The sequence below is a fragment of the Eremothecium cymbalariae genome, chromosome 5, assembly GCF_000235365.1.
Source record: "Eremothecium cymbalariae DBVPG#7215 chromosome 5, complete sequence".
Lineage (NCBI taxonomy): Eukaryota > Fungi > Ascomycota > Saccharomycetes > Saccharomycetales > Saccharomycetaceae > Eremothecium > Eremothecium cymbalariae.
Window position 1 is genome coordinate 913,138 of NC_016453.1, and position 15,811 is coordinate 928,948.

Here is a 15,811-nt window from a genome sequence, read left to right on the forward strand (position 1 = left end):
CAGTCACGTATATATATATATATGTAAAGCCAAGGATAAATCATATAGGTGTAGGCGGGTTTTCAGAAGACTCTACATCCTCTGGCAGCTCTGGGGACCCAAGACTATCGCTACGTTTAATATCAATTTGCTTAATATCAATTTGCTCAGTTGGGATTACAGGCAGCGGTCTTCTCCTACCTAAAGATTTGAACGCTACTTGTTCACCATTGACTAGGATCGATGATGGACCAGTAGGAAAAACTGCTATCGCTGCAGCCGTTGCAACATCTGTAGAAGTTATGGGATCACTTCCTTTGTTTTCCTTTGTAAATTCCTTCGCCTCTGGAACTTTGGATAGTATTTCTGGGACTTGATTTGAAGGACCATCCGCAATCAGGGAGTCAGAAGAGTGGTTATGTTCTAGTTGACTGTTTACTGAAAGCCGCCTGGACATTGTAGATACTGGTGACGCAGGAGTTATAGGGCTCTGAGGTGCAAATGGATAGGGTCCATTTAAACTTGGCGACTTTGGCGCATCAAAAGACGTAGCCCTTGCCCTATTTACAAACATATCGGCATTTGATTCAGATGTTAGCTTTGAAAAATCTTCCTTTATATCTGATTGCGACTTCAGTCTTGGATGAGTTCGCCTGTTAGAAATCATTTCAGGAACACCTGGTTTTTGTGGTTCTAGTATAAATGGAGCAGAATTGAATTTATGCGATACTTCCAACTGAGATTCCGTCACAGCCTCCCTTGCAGTATTGACCTGGTCTTTATACCATTTACCAATTTTTTTCATACCACTCTGGAAGTACTTTTTAGAACCTGTGGAGTCCAGAGAAGAATTTGAATCGATTGATCTGATGCTTCCATCTGTACTGGCACGGGCCTTAATCATATTCTTTAGGGTGCCAACCCTGTGCATGGTTTTATTCTTCAAGCTGTTTTCTCCTAAGCTTGAAATCGACTCTTTCTCACTTGCACTGTCAGAATCACTTGAAGGGTGTACGTCTATCGATTTGCGTAAAGATGATGTACTACCATCTTCATCGAAGAAGGGTCTTGGAGATACACCCGTCTTACGTTCTGGCGATTGACTAGATACACTGCTTTTGTCACTATTAGTTATTGGATTCGATGAATAATCAGTTTTATTTGATACTGCGTTAGAAGGAATAGTTGAAACAGGATCCTCAGCTAGTTCTGGGGTCTGCATATCTTCCAGTTCTTTATTATTATCATGTTGCCAAATACCTCCTCGATACACCTCGTTTTGAGTTGGGTAAAAGACAATATCATCCATAAAGGGTAAAACAAGTGATTCTTTAAGAGCCTCCTTGAACTTAGATTTAATAACATTTGTAATCATATTATATGATAGCTGCCGTGTGCTAACGATTGGTTCAATATCTATATTTAAATTTGGTTCAGATTCAAAAGCATACCAAAACCTGTTCGACGGGGGAGGTTTAATTAAAATGATCAACGGCCCTTCCACTTCTCTAATAGTAATAGCTAACTCAATTGTTACTTCCCTGTTTTTAAATCGTGAGCCCAAGTTTATATTAACCTTCGTTGATATAATCAATGTAAGGTTTCCTCGGTAGAGCAGATTACAACGCACTTTTGTATTACCTTCGGGGGATAATTCTAATAATTTTGGATTGGTAATCATTGGAGCAGAATTGCCTACATCTAAATGTTCGATTTTAAAGTCATCCAAAAAGCCAGGTTTGTTAATTTTTGTCAACTTCTTATGAATCTTCTCCTTTAATAGATCGTTTAGCATTTCAGTTTGTTGCAAGGAAAGAAACAATCTGCATATCAAAGTATTGAACCATTTGGTAGCAACTTGGCCCTCAGTTGCATTAACAGTTTGAATCAAGTACATCATATCCCTAGTTCTAATATGAGCGGTAGTAGCAGACAGCGATGGATCCAACAGAGAATCCGAAACGCTTATCTTAGAAGCATTAATCAACGCAAAATACCAGTCTTCTTTTTCAACATTGCTATCCACATAGACAAAGTATTGATCTGCAGGGCCATGCATAATACTGTCTGAAAATTGCAATTTTCCATTGTCGTCTAAGTAAGCCTTACCATTCCGGCAAATAGAAATACACGTTTTATTCGTGAACAAAGAGGCGTCTGGTATTTCGACACTTGTATCACGAGGCCATATAGTCACAAAGGAGTTCTTTAAAACAACGACCTGAAAAACATCGGTACCGTGAACATCGTTCTTGTAAAGAAATAAATTGCCATGCTTCAAAATCGCATAGAACTTCTTTTTACGTTTCAATTTATCTCGACTAGGTAGCGTATCCCTTTCCGGACCCAGAGTACCTTGCAATTCCGAAGAATGGTAATAGTACTTGTTTGTAACATATACCCACCCTTTCTTAAACGCTTCCACTCCCTTCAATTCCTCTAGGTCCCCAACCTTAAATTCAGGGTCCAGGGCATCAACGGCAACTAGCTCTTCATAACAGTTCTTCTCCGAACCAATCTCACCTTCTGATTTATGTTTTGGTCTAGTCGTTAAATAAAAAACACACAATAAGCACAATGGAATAAACGTAAGGCCACCTAGGAAATAACTGAATACTACCACCCACAATGATAACATTTTTAATGTTTAAACCCTTTATATAAGTTATATTTTATCTGCTGACAAAAAACAGAGAGGCAAGGCCACAGAATGTGCTTGATCAAACACACAGGTACAATCTTACCTTTTGAAGAGATTTGCAGAAAAAATACAAAGTAATTTGTTTAAAACCTTGACCACCCTTTGCTTATCAACCAACAAAATGAAGACCTACCCCTGTTTCTATAGTGTGTGTGCCCTTCTTGATATTTTGTATCTTCCTAAATGCGTTTCCCGAATGGCGGAAGGAGGTATCCTTGATACGACGTCATTCAATAGAGAATTAGGATTCTCGAAGTCCCGACGCAGACCTCCAGAAACTGGAATCTCATTGCCATAATTGAAAACTCACAGGGGCTGCTGTACAAAACCACATCCGTTTACAATGACTGTATATATAGAGCAGACGTTTACGGAATCGTTGTTATAATCTGCACGCTTAAGATCGGGATGGAAAGCACCGGGAGGGCCATGGGGCCTCCGTTGAATTGGGAACTTGAGCTATATCTGGGTTTACGCAGTTCGCTTGAGTTTGCGACCAAAGGGGTATTATGTACTGGCTAAGTAATCAATTATTGTACAATAACATCCATGGTAACTATCAGAGTCATTAAATCAGTTTTTTTGTGTGTGTATTCATTGAAATGCAGTACTGAAACTGCATTCTTATACAGTGTGAATGTAAAAAATCATCACAGAAACCATGGATATTCACGTACAAGAACGTATATCAACTGATATACCCGGGCTCTGCCTCCGAAATATCGCAGTGGTAAAGCAAAAAAGAATTATAATCAGCTATGTTGCGACCATTCATCAATTCTCGAATCACCAATGTCCCGAAAAGTTTGTACACTAAGGAACACGCCTACTGACTGTGCCAGTGATAACCCGATACATATTATGTCCGCCCGGTCGATAAAACAGTCATCACTTAACTTCTTTGCGCCTCATAGCACTGCAAAACCTCCTGGAGATCAGAACCCACTTCTTGCTTACATTATTATGCTTAGATTCGCAGCTCCAAACAGTTACCATCACCTTTTCCTAGCTCATACAAGGCTGAAACTTAACGATAGAGTTGTCGACATATAGTTGAGTAATTACTATTCAGTCGGAACAATTGTATAAATGAAAATTAATCATAGCAAAGGAAAAGGCGGAGATATAGGATACCCGTGCTGTATTCAAATAATACACGATCCAGAACTCTCCCTCCTGGGCAGAGACAGAGCGTGCTTTTTCTCTTATTCCCACAAAAACCCCTGCAGCTATGAAAATGTAACATAGAAGCAGGCAGACCACCCCTTCTGAAACCCGAACTACGTTAACAAAAATGCTGAGTGAGGCCTCACATATGTTTCACACTACTACTGCCTCTCGAACAACTATATATATACTGAATATGACGAAAAAAGTAAAATTTTTTTTTCACTTTTTCGAATTTCTCGAGGATCAAAAGAAACGGATTATGTAATTAAATTAAAACGATATGTCGTTCTTGCCCGTAAAGGCTTTTAGGGCTTCCTTCGACCAGTAATCCTCATGGTCCCAATGAGAAGAGCAGATCTTAAATGGCATGCTGTACAATCGAAGGCTGAAGTATCAGTAAACAATGGTGGATACTGGTTTCTAATTCGAGCCTAATTTTTGCGTGTGTTCGAGGGATGCATCACCGGTCTTCGTTGAGATGCAACTCTAGCATTGGCCAGGATGCCTGCTCATCATATGTCATGTTTCTTTTTCTTGGTGCTCGAGCACAGAGAAGCCGACTGTAATAATAAGGTAACGCATAAAGCTTAATGGGGTAAAAAGCAATAACAGTAAAAAAGAAAGTTATCATCGCAATCTGGATATAATATTATATATATATATATATAATACCAGGAAGTTGTGTTACCCCGTGGAAATAGGTGGGCCTGCCGTATTTGGTTTAGCAACGTTCTGCGGCGAAATTGATCATCAATCGATTCAGTTTACCTTAATAACTGGATTCTTTTGTTATTCGGTTAAGGCACTCGTTAATTTTGTGTGTGAATAAGGATAACCAGGAGTAGAAAGTGTTTATTACTTTTATATTATCAATCAAACTTCAAGTTATTTCTCATATAAGCAGTTTTTAGAGACGCTTGTGAAGATATATCACCAAAGAATACTACTGGACGGTTATGTCAGTTAAGACGGGTATGTTTTATTTGTTGTGTTGAAGCGTGACAGCTTTTTTATAGACGTCGAAGATGGATTTCGTAAGGACTCCCTTACTAACAGCTACTGACAGAGAGTAACGGTGTGGGTAATATTACGGTTAGTACCAAGAACGGTGGTAAGAAAAGAAATCAACATTTCCAAATAACGAATCATATTATCACGACAGATTTAATAATGCCTCTTTCGCAGCAGGATGAGAGGAGTACCAGTAGGGTACGGGAGGATTTGATCTCATCGGAACATGGTGCCGAAAATTGCAAGGAGCGCCTGACAAGTGGGCGTGGCAGCATAAGCTCGATAGGAAGTAGCAAGGCTGCTGGACAGCATGAAGATTCTGATCTGGATGAATTATTTTCTCCGCTACATAATCAATTTTCTTCATTTAGTGAATGTGATGACGAGAACGACGAGGATTTTGAGTTCCTGAATACCTCTTATCCCAAACGGTTCAACCGTCAAGTCTATTGGGATGATGAAACGCTGATGGGCGACTCTCGCAAGACTTCCAATAATAATGGCGGCTCTGCGGAGAGTCAGCTTTACACGGTGTCTGAGTCTACCTGGGAGCCTATATTTAACGTTGATGATATGGTTGTAAGTGAAAACAAGGATTTTTGGAAGAATATTGAAACAACATCTACAACAGAGGAACAGCTGCTGCCTTTTTCTAACGATGCATGGCCGTGGAACCAACAATCGGTTCTCAATACAACCAGCACACCTTCTATCCACACTGTTGCTGATTCTCTGGAAGACTTTATAAACAGCAGTATAGTAGGAGACTCTAACGTACCATTATCAAGTGATTCATTCCAATACAAGATCAAAAAACTGTCTTTTAGAGACTCCGAAGGCAAACTTTCGCTGGATGCATCAAACGGTAGTCAGCGCAACTGTTTGAATAGACGACGGATAGAGAAAAAGGCTATTCGTCGGAAATCGGCGGTTCGTGAAATGTTCTGCCCTGGTGTTGGGATCGGAGAATTTATGCTGTTATAACTGAGTGATTTATACTGAGGTTTTTGATTAACGCTGAAGAATATATTCTAGTCTTTTTCACTCGCAGTTATTACGGATATTATTTTATGTTTATGTGGCATCATTATTACTGGCATTCCAGTTATGTTCGACTACAATTAATTTTGTTAATATTTATTGTATTTTTGTTTTATTAAGAAGGCGGGCGCATAACTATGCAATATAGAGGTGAACAGCGGAATGAATGCTTTCTCTCTTTACTAGGCACATCTATCACTTAGACTATCATACTCACATGTATTTTACTTTCATTTCTAATTATACCTCTGTATATACGACTTATTCCTATATGATTTGATTCTCAGTCGTTATAACTGTCATTTACGTTTAATTCGATTTTCGAAGATCTTTTGTTACCGAAAAGCCCTGTCGTCAATCTCAATCTAATGGCGCGGAAAGGGGGCACGGCACACCCAGTAAATCCAGATCACTAGAAGATAATATATAACATCCTAACGTAGTCTAGTCTAACATTAGATTCTATATCTATAGATCACAATTGAAAATGTCTACGCAATCAGGTATTGTTGCAAACGATGATCTTTTATGCAGAGTAAATGGGTTAAATAAAGAGGGTACTTCTATTGTCGCCGGCATAAATGGTGATTCCACAGAAGTTGAATATATTTCACAATGCAATTCCATAGAAGAATTGGAATCTTATATTGGTGAGAATTCGACGAAGGCATGTTATGTGATTGTCAGGGGGGCTACTGGATTTCATTTTCTGAATTTCACACCTGATGCAGCCCATGTTCGTGAGAAAATGTTATTTGCATCTACCAGTAATACGTTACAAAGACAGATTGGCTCTAACCACATTTTGTCTACTTCTTTATTGACAGAACCTAAAGATTTTGTGCAGCAGCAATGGAGGTCTCAGGATAGTCCTAAGGCGTACACGGAGTCAGAGATTATCAAACGGCAAATTGACGAACAATTAGACTCTGAGGTCCATTCGAGGGATGCCCACCCGTTAGTTTCCCAAACCAACGGTTCGGGCCCAAGCTTATCTTTCAAAATCCAAGAATCCAGTGCAGTGGATGAATTGTTGGCCGAAAACAACTTGTTGACCTTTGGGATTGATTTAGCTTCCGAACAAATTGACTTAGCTTCGAAGAAAACTATATCTTCTCCCAAACAGTTAGTAGGTAATATTACAAGAGAAAAACCGAGTTATACATTATACCAGTCGACTGATGAGAAGACCTTCTTCATTTATAGTTGTCCTTCAGGAAGTAAAGTGAAGGAAAGAATGATATACGCTGCTAATAAACAAGGCTTCATAAATCATTTACAAAATAAAGATCAGATGTCAATCACTAAATCAATTGAAGTAGGAGATCCGGAAGAGCTTGAATTATCAATCTTTGATTTGAAAGCTGATCTAGAAGAGCCTATTAATCCTCAAAAGTACAAATTTGGAAGGCCAAAGGGTCCTCACAGAAGAAGTGCCTGATTAATTAATGCTGTGTCATTAGGAACCTAGGTATTACAATGTTGAGCAATTATGATGCCTAATTTATGTACCAATATGCAATTAAGTTAATTTTTCTACCTCTTTTATAATAAGCCTCCTGGCTTGTTCATCGTAATCCATATTTAAGTTTTGATATATGCCTCCTGATAAATCGTATAATTCTCGTGAAACTCTTCTATTGATCTCCGTGTATTGTTCTCGTGTAATCTTCCTGCAGCCATAATAATAGTCGTCGAGGATCCCCCTTACATGTCGCTGAATTTGACATTTTTCCTGGTAAGCAATTTCTTTCCTCTTACGATTACGTTCCATACAGTCCCAAGAGTGATCTATGTCATTCATCTCGAGGTTGCACGTTTGATTAATATCTGACGAACCAACAGCCGCGGACTGACTACTTTCGTAAAGAATTTCAGTTAGTATACTATTCCTATTCCTAATCATACCGCGGTATATATCTGTATCAACAGGATTCCATATTCTTGTTCTTGTACCGATATTCAAAGGAATTAGTTGTTCATGACAATATGCACAATGACCTCCACTCGATTCTGTATTATCATTCACCTCAGCACTCAGCTGTCTAAGGCAACCTGCATGATACATATTTTGACAATGTTTACAACATCTGTCAACCTCAGCGTCTGAATCCCCACAGATATGGCATTGTATCAGCATTAAACGCACCTCTTGTGTCTCTGACTCCAACACAATATTCTGCTCCTGATATATTTTCTGTTCATCACGTATGTTCATATTCATCAATTGGGCCCCTATATTATCCACTAAACCATCGAATATTAGGTCTAATTGCAGTGTCAAATTTATATTCACATTATGATCCATATCAATGAGTTCTCGAATCTCTACTCTGCAATTAGGACATGTTCTATCACTAATTCTAGAATGGTACCATTTTCGGATGCAGGACAGATGGAACTCATGCTGACATGGTATCAGCTTAGCGACATTGTCAGCCATGCTATCCCAACATATTGGGCATTCCTTACTGACCTGTCCTGTCATATAGTGCTATACTTTTTGTTATAGACTTAGGCATGCTTTTTACCAAAGTTGAATATATAGCTCAACCGAGCGCGGAAATACTTTATATAACTTTCAACACCACTAGAAGGCAAAAGAGAAGCAAACAGTAAAGACGCAGCCATGTCACGTCATCAGTTTGACTTAGTAATGTGCTTCAAGCTTCCAGGCTCGAATATCGGACGTCTATGTGAAAGATGTGATGGTCGCTGCCCTATATGTGATTCAAATGTACGTCCACTCTCTAAGGTACGAATCTGTGACCAATGTTCCTTCTCTGGACAGGCGAATAAATGCATCATATGTGGTGGTCCAGGGGTTAGCGATGCTTACTACTGTTGGGAATGCTGTAAGTTGGAGAAAAGTCGAGATGGGTGTCCTAGAGTTTTGAACGTGGGAAGCAATAAAACTGATAGACACTTTGAGAAGAAATTAACGGAACGACAAAACGGGTACTGACCCTAAACAATAGGTACAATATAATGGTGGGTATATGTAATATATTTAAATGGTGTTTATGTTTTGGTCCAGTTCTGTTCTATTTTATACATGCAGTTTTTTCTGGTGATTTATGCTGGATATTTTTAAATAAGAAACTATCATCAATGGTGGCTTGGTCATATGGGCTCGGAATATATGCCTCGTTGCTAACCGTCATGATATTATGAATAATACCCAAATATATTTGGTTCCTTCTAATTTCATAAACTGCCCACTCCAGTCTCTTTTGTGTTTGTTTCACGAAGTTCAGCAAACGCGATTTTGTCTTCGAACTGGTGGGAACCAAATTTTGACAACATCTCAACACTGTTAAGATATGTTCAAATTTCAATTTCTTTTCTTCTAAGGATACTTTTAATTTGCTGGATCTTTCTTCAAGAGTCCATTTTGGAACAGCTACAATAGTATCAGCAATTGATGGGATATTAACATAACAATTCGACATTGCAGCTACCATGTTGATCGACTGGATCCAAGCACTTTTATCCGCATCGGATGAACACCTAAAAATATAATTTCTAGAGCTGCTGTGTATATGTAGTATATTATCTTTCTGATCCCTAGGAGGAGCTGTAATACAGGACTGTTCCGTTGCAAACAATCCGTTACAATCCAATACCTTTAGTATTGAAGAGGGTGGGGGACATTCAATAATAATATTTGAGACAGTTGAAGCAGCATCTGTTTCAATACGTGGATTAATCGAATAAGAACCATCAATAAGGAGGAATACTGAAGTTGTTAGTATAGCATGATGCAATTTTCGGGAATGCCTTTTATTGTTGTTGACTAAAGAAAATTTCTTAACCATCATCTCCTCAAGCTTCCCAATATGAATAATCTTCAAATACCTGTGTTCAGGAGCTGTATTACTTTTTAACGACTCTATTGGCTGAAATGGGATTCCAATTACAGTACTCGTTAAATGTTCAGGAATCTGGAAATAGCCACCTTTAATTTCAGTAAGTGTTGCTATACTCTTACAGCTTAATTCCAATTTAGGTTCCTGAAGGATATCAATTAGAGGAATTAAACATCCATCTTTTTCCATATCAACTCTTAATGAAATAGTACTCACTGAATCATTTGCGATATGGTAATAAGGATCAATATCATCGTTTAGAATATGTATGACACTTGATGTGGATGATACATAACTCGAGCCATTAAGGAAATTAATAGAACTGGCTTTACCCTTCTGAACCCACAGTTCCGGTCGTTGCAACAGATACTGTGTCTTGATAATTGACATGGGAGAAAAAATGTCATCTCCATCAAATATTTGCAGTGAATAGTGATCCAGATCATCTTCTGAAGGAAGATACGGAGGCAGCAACACATGGGGAAATTCCTTAGATGTAATGTTTTCATAAAAGTACTTAACAATTTCCTTAGGAATGTTTTTAAAATCCTCGTGCACCATTTTCACAAAATCGATTTTGGACATCTTGTTTTTGTTGTTCGAATTGAAACAATCGGTATGCAGCAATAGAAGATAAAAGGTAAATTTGAATATATTTTCCGAGTCTCCCCATATTATATTCTCTTCATTTTGCTGGAAATAAACCTCAGAAAAACATTTCATCATTCTGTCTATTTGCTGCGATTCTTTAGGTAAATCTAATAGAAGCAGCAGTTTTCGCAATGACATATCCAAAGGTTCGTTGGAAAAATCAAATTCTGTAGAGATGTAGTAATGTAGACACCTCAGTTTGAACTCATCATCATCATTGCATAATATTGTCGCAATGTACCTCCCATAACTTAGCAGCTCTTCGATATATTCGTGTTCCGTTGAAAATTCAGAGGCACTTGGTGGTGGGTCTAAACAATCTAGACATAGAGGAACCGGAGGTCTTCTAGATACCAAAACACTTGAGGATCTCATAGAAACTATATTGCCAATTACAGCAGCAAAAGAACCACTTCTTTTAGTTTTTACTAATGAATGTGTGCTGGTTATTGCTCCCACAGGAGCAGCCCCATGAGAGGATATTGAATCTCTGGGAGTTGACAAGTTAAGTGGTGTCATGGGTTGGCGATATTGACTAACATATTTTGCGGACGGATTTGTAACATTGGAAAAAGAACTATTGGATCTCATTCGATGTATAGGGTCCATGGATTTGTTATAGAGTGAATTATCTGTTGAATCAACAGTCCTGCTACGTACGCGTGTTACAATCGGGGTTTCAACCGAGAGTAGTGAATAATCCAACGAATTATCCCTCACAGGGTGGGCAAAGGATGAGAACCTGGAACCTTGAAACTTAGTCATATAATCAGTATCAAAGCTATTCTGCGAAGGATGCCGTTTTCGATACGTCCGTTCGCCATAAAAATCTTGTACCTCTGATGCTGTATCCGCAAGAAACCTAGATTTGCACCTCACTAAAGTATTACTCGGAGGCTCTGGCGTCACATTTATCGTTGGAACAATCGGGCTAGTTATTCGTCTATCTTTGTGCGCAACGGAATGTAGCCAGGATGTTGTAAATATCTTCTTCTTATTTGACTTAGAAATTGAGATTGGAGCATCCAAAACCTTTTTTTCTGAGGCATTATTTCGTAGGTGGAAATTAGGTATACTACTCACTCTATTACGAAGCTTTCGTAGTTTTCCCTTTGCGACATTCTGACTATCTATGGCACCACGAGTAGAGTTTTCGTAAACTGCTAAGAAACTGCACGAACGAGAATCAAGTCGCAAACCACCGGACCGCTGATCAGATATAATAGACCCTTCCTCCTGGATTGAATTCAATTCTTCAAATTCTGCGTCTGAACCCAAATGCGGTTCGCTGCCTGGTAGTTTAAGATTAGAAATTGCCTCTGGCTGCAAACTAGATGAATAACTAGATGGAACGTTTGACTTTCTCCTAATTGAAAGCTTACCCTTCAAAATTTCTGTAAACGAGTGATTCATTGCACCAGCCCTTTTTATATCTTGGTTCTTGAATGGATCTTTATGAGATTTATGCTAATTAACCTGCAACTGCCGGCTTTAGAACTGCTTGCTGGCCTCGCTATTAAAATCCCACTGGGAACTCGGATAAAATATAAAGTTGAGGGTGTTTCATACAACCTGCTGATTCACACATATGCTATATTTCAGTTGTCTCAAAAAAGCTTGTTGGAAAATTTCCCAGAATGCCCGTGGATTATGTTTTCAAGATCACCACCACCTTGTTAAGCAATTAATGCTAAGGACCGTTTCAGAAAAAGTCCTGGTACCTCTATACAGTAATCGTACTTCTAATACCACAAAGCCAGCAAAAAAATATGATTTCGCCCAGGATCGAACTGGGGACGTTCTGCGTGTTAAGCAGATGCCATAACCGACTAGACCACGAAACCACTTCTATGCGTATGTTGGGCCTTTAAAGCTAAAAATAGTCACTTTTTGATATCGTGATGTCGTATGTCGTAAAATCAAAAGAGCATCCCGATAGTTATGATAGTCAGGCTAAGGAGCATGTTGATAGTCACGATAACAAGACAAAGAAGCAGCGAATCAGAGTCGTTAGGAGACTATGAAGATGATAACCATTGTATAACAGCGAATCAGAGTTGTTAGAAGTGTCAAGATAACCACTGAGCTGTTATCGGCTAGGAATCTGCATAGCAAGTAAGCAAGAGAGCTTAAGTAGGACAACAGAAACTATATAAGAAGACCCAAACTAGCTAGATTAGATTAGATATAGGTCCAGCTAGATCCCCAGAGGGTAGTTGAGCCAGATTAGACACTACATAAACAGTAACTGATTGTCAACCTAAGTATTAGTTGGCACGTGACGAGAAGTTCAAGCTAGCACGTGACCCCAACTAGTGGCCCTCGACATATGATGTCGTGTAGTAAAATTAAAAAGCTAGAAGACAACAATAACTATGCTAACATAAGAAGAGCCAACCACAAGTTTAGGAACCTGTGAGGATAATAACTATTGTATAAGGCTATCAGTGTGAAACATGCATGTTGGTTGCTTTCGTGGTTTCAGCGGGACAGCAAAAACTATATAACGAGACCCAAATTAATTAGTTAGTGTGGTATTTTAACCAAAGAGATCAACGCGGGGAACTAGTCAATTTCTAATATTTTTATCGTTGCTTGTAGGCCTAGTAAAGGTCACAAAAGTTATTAGTGTTGCTATCTTAAGGGTTTTACTGTCATCCGGGCATTTAGGAAGTGTATTTGCGACAGGTACGACGTCATGCAAGACTGTGCGGGTTGGGCAGGTGCCAAATTCATAACCGTAGCCGTCGTTGTGTTAAATCTGATGTTAGGCTTCACAACACCGGCACAGGTAACATTAGGGCAGAATATCTCTGTTATCCAGCAGCGTTTTGATGAAGTACACAATCAGTTAACTGAAACTGGTTCTGAAGTAAGCGAACTTAAAGTACTGTATTATTGCAAGGCAGGATCAGATGATTATGATCCCCTGTTCGGACAGTCGGGTGCGGACGGCGGTCTGCATGGGTACGAAACCCTGAGTTTCGAAATTGACGGGCTAAATAGGACGGCAATGTCTTATGACATCGTTCATTTTGACCTAGTAAATGATACGCTGCAGTGGTACTACACAGAATATAGTGACAAGACTACTCCGCTAATTGGTGCGGGTGGTTAATGTGATCGGTGCCCAAGATCTTCTCGAGATGGAGCAGCGTTCACGCCTAACTGTGACGAAACGCCCCCGGGCACAGAACCTGACGGACATGGTAGTCAGGAACCAGACCAAGAAACATCTCTATAGTCACATGCCGGCTACTGCTTTGTTGAGGATCAGTTACTGATTATGTAGTCTCTACTCTGGACAATTACCCTCCAGTGTCTTATGGGAACTAGTGTTATAATCTAGCTAGTTTAGTCTTATATAGTTTCTGCTGTACTTCCTGAAATCATGAAAGCAACCAATATGCAGGTTCAAGCTGATATCCTTACAGTAGTTAATTACCCTTTATAGTCTACCGACAGCTCTGACACGCTGCTCCTCAGTCTGATTAGCAGTACCTTCTGGATGCTCTTTTGATTTTACGACAACACACATGCATGGAGGTTGCGAAAAAACCGTCTTGTGGCTGAAAAATTCCAGTTCTAATTAGGCAACATGGCCGAGCGGTTAAGGCGAAAGATTAGAAATCTTTTGGGCTCTGCCCGCGCAGGTTCGAGTCCTGCTGTTGTCGTTTTTTTTCATTTTCCTACTTATATAGGATATATATACATCTGGCATATATACATCTCTATCGCTGTAAAGTGCTTTTTACTTTTATATAGTATTTTTGTATTGTATGTATATTATTTGTATATTTATGTAATAAAATTAAATAACCAAGCAGTTTTATTTAAAGCGCAATCGATAATTTCTTAATTCTTTTTCCAATTAGCGATTATTTCATCCAATGTTTCTAACGTCTCCTGTGGAGAGGAAATCCATACTGTGCATCCTGATAGTCGAGCCTTGAAGTCGTTAGCTGAACCAACCGGGGCAAATTGATCGCCAATGTGCAGGGATTCATTGGGTTTGATTGGATTTAGCGGATCATTAAAATACTGCAGTGACTGTATGCCCAAATCTTTGCCGCCAATATCGCACCAAACATCGCTTCCACCATCGAAGCAACTGTATTTGATTCTTTGTGCGGGTGGGAATGCATCAAGATGGGTTTTGACGGATAAAACCAATTCTTCGAGAGATTCACGGAGTATTGTAACTCTGACGAACTCCTGCAATTCTGGATCCCAGCGTTGTCCAGGAACAATGCCTACTGCTCTATTCTTACGAATAATTGTAGTTTCTGGAGGAAGCTTCAAAGATTGCTTTAGTTTCTTAAACGTAGTCTCAGCGAGATCTAAAGTGGCCTTGATATCTTCATGGCCCCATCCGTGTAGTTCCTGCGGCATCCAATCATATTCAGAAACTTTTTTGAACTTAGCCCTACTATTTTCCTCATCGTATTGAAATAAGAAATTGGACTCCCCCCCCATGACGCATAATCTCTTCTTCACCTCCAGCGACAGATGCGGAGACTGCTCTAATTCCTTAATCAACCCTACTAGCCTCTGCTCATAATTTTCAGAATCATCATACCCTGCTGCAGTTACAATACCAATGTATAATCCCATTTCTAAGAGGCGAATTAGCCGTGTAACAATCTTGGCCTTTGGTGCCAAGGATCCTCCATCCTCATATATAGTAACATCACCATCAAAAGTGAGCATTCTTAACTCACCGGACCTAGCCACCTGCAATATTTGAGCTGTATTCAAAATTTGTCTTATATCATTAAATGACGGGGACACAAGAGTTCTTGCACTAATAGCACGCTTCTCATCTTGTTGCAAGAAAGCTTCTGCAAGTGGCAATGGAGTAAAAAAACGCCCAATACTAGGAACTAATCTGTCTAACCTAGAAATATGCAGACCATGGGTCAAAGATTCATCAGAGTCTATCTTTCGCTTCTCCTCAATCAAGTTCTCTATATCGATAAAGACGTTCTTATATTTTTCTCGAGCTGTGCTGGCTGCTGTTACGGAATGCAGAACAAATGGCACCGCTAAAAGGCCCTTTATCCAGTCAATGAATTGGTCCTTTCTGTGAGTCTTGAGATGGTACTCTACACGGTACCTGCTTGACATATTGTTTCCCTGTACACCTTTCACTAGGAACTCAAACGTGTAATACCAAGATTCTACCGTTAGGGAATGAAGTTAACAATGGTTTAATACACCGCTTGTTGAACTACCCATGGGTAGCCGAAGATACTCAACTTTAAAAAATCAAGATCATATCATGTGCGCTTATTTAATCATCTACTGTGACTTGCTGATATAAGCAAAGAAATGTTTGCTCGAGCAAGGCGTTAATAAGAATTGTCTACGTAATGCGCCAACTCACGTT

At 39.3% G+C, this 15,811-nt stretch overlaps 8 protein-coding genes and 2 non-coding genes across 10 annotated transcripts, besides 1 other annotated feature; 5 read left to right on the forward strand and 5 right to left on the reverse strand.

Moving 5' to 3' along the window:
• Positions 1 to 40: 40 nt before the first annotated feature.
• Positions 41 to 2,617, reverse strand: NVJ2 (Nvj2p; the record flags this gene model as incomplete). The annotated part of the gene is made up of 1 exon (XM_003646962.1): positions 41 to 2,617. One exon carries the CDS (start codon positions 2,615 to 2,617, stop codon positions 41 to 43), a length of 2,577 nt encoding a protein of 858 aa, XP_003647010.1.
• A 2,403-nt stretch (positions 2,618 to 5,020) lies between these two features.
• Positions 5,021 to 5,845, forward strand: Ecym_5443 (uncharacterized protein; the record flags this gene model as incomplete). Its single annotated transcript, XM_003646963.1, has 1 exon — positions 5,021 to 5,845. One exon carries the CDS (start codon positions 5,021 to 5,023, stop codon positions 5,843 to 5,845), a length of 825 nt encoding a protein of 274 aa, XP_003647011.1.
• A 544-nt stretch (positions 5,846 to 6,389) lies between these two features.
• Positions 6,390 to 7,343, forward strand: TWF1 (twinfilin TWF1; the record flags this gene model as incomplete). Its single annotated transcript, XM_003646964.1, has 1 exon — positions 6,390 to 7,343. One exon carries the CDS (start codon positions 6,390 to 6,392, stop codon positions 7,341 to 7,343), a length of 954 nt encoding a protein of 317 aa, XP_003647012.1.
• An 81-nt stretch (positions 7,344 to 7,424) lies between these two features.
• ASR1 (ubiquitin-protein ligase ASR1) lies at positions 7,425 to 8,390 on the reverse strand (the record flags this gene model as incomplete). Its single annotated transcript, XM_003646965.1, has 1 exon — positions 7,425 to 8,390. The coding sequence occupies one exon, from the start codon at positions 8,388 to 8,390 to the stop codon at positions 7,425 to 7,427; it is 966 nt and encodes a 321-aa protein (XP_003647013.1).
• A 141-nt stretch (positions 8,391 to 8,531) lies between these two features.
• Positions 8,532 to 8,867, forward strand: RDS3 (U2 snRNP complex subunit RDS3; the record flags this gene model as incomplete). Its single annotated transcript, XM_003646966.1, has 1 exon — positions 8,532 to 8,867. The coding sequence occupies one exon, from the start codon at positions 8,532 to 8,534 to the stop codon at positions 8,865 to 8,867; it is 336 nt and encodes a 111-aa protein (XP_003647014.1).
• A 79-nt stretch (positions 8,868 to 8,946) lies between these two features.
• Positions 8,947 to 11,835, reverse strand: SYT1 (Arf family guanine nucleotide exchange factor SYT1; the record flags this gene model as incomplete). The annotated part of the gene is made up of 1 exon (XM_003646967.1): positions 8,947 to 11,835. One exon carries the CDS (start codon positions 11,833 to 11,835, stop codon positions 8,947 to 8,949), a length of 2,889 nt encoding a protein of 962 aa, XP_003647015.1.
• A 357-nt stretch (positions 11,836 to 12,192) lies between these two features.
• Positions 12,193 to 12,266, reverse strand: Ecym_5448. The gene has a single exon. It is a non-coding gene; the product is annotated as a tRNA-Val (tRNA).
• A 200-nt stretch (positions 12,267 to 12,466) lies between these two features.
• Positions 12,467 to 12,751: a sequence feature (solo-LTR fragment).
• A 369-nt stretch (positions 12,752 to 13,120) lies between these two features.
• Ecym_5449 (uncharacterized protein) lies at positions 13,121 to 13,540 on the forward strand (the record flags this gene model as incomplete). The annotated part of the gene is made up of 1 exon (XM_003646968.1): positions 13,121 to 13,540. The coding sequence occupies one exon, from the start codon at positions 13,121 to 13,123 to the stop codon at positions 13,538 to 13,540; it is 420 nt and encodes a 139-aa protein (XP_003647016.1).
• A 474-nt stretch (positions 13,541 to 14,014) lies between these two features.
• Ecym_5450 lies at positions 14,015 to 14,096 on the forward strand. Its single transcript has one exon. It is a non-coding gene; the product is annotated as a tRNA-Ser (tRNA).
• Positions 14,097 to 14,277: 181 nt separating this feature from the next.
• Positions 14,278 to 15,549, reverse strand: ISN1 (IMP 5'-nucleotidase; the record flags this gene model as incomplete). The annotated part of the gene is made up of 1 exon (XM_003646969.1): positions 14,278 to 15,549. The coding sequence occupies one exon, from the start codon at positions 15,547 to 15,549 to the stop codon at positions 14,278 to 14,280; it is 1,272 nt and encodes a 423-aa protein (XP_003647017.1).
• Between the last annotated feature and the right edge of the window lie 262 nt (positions 15,550 to 15,811).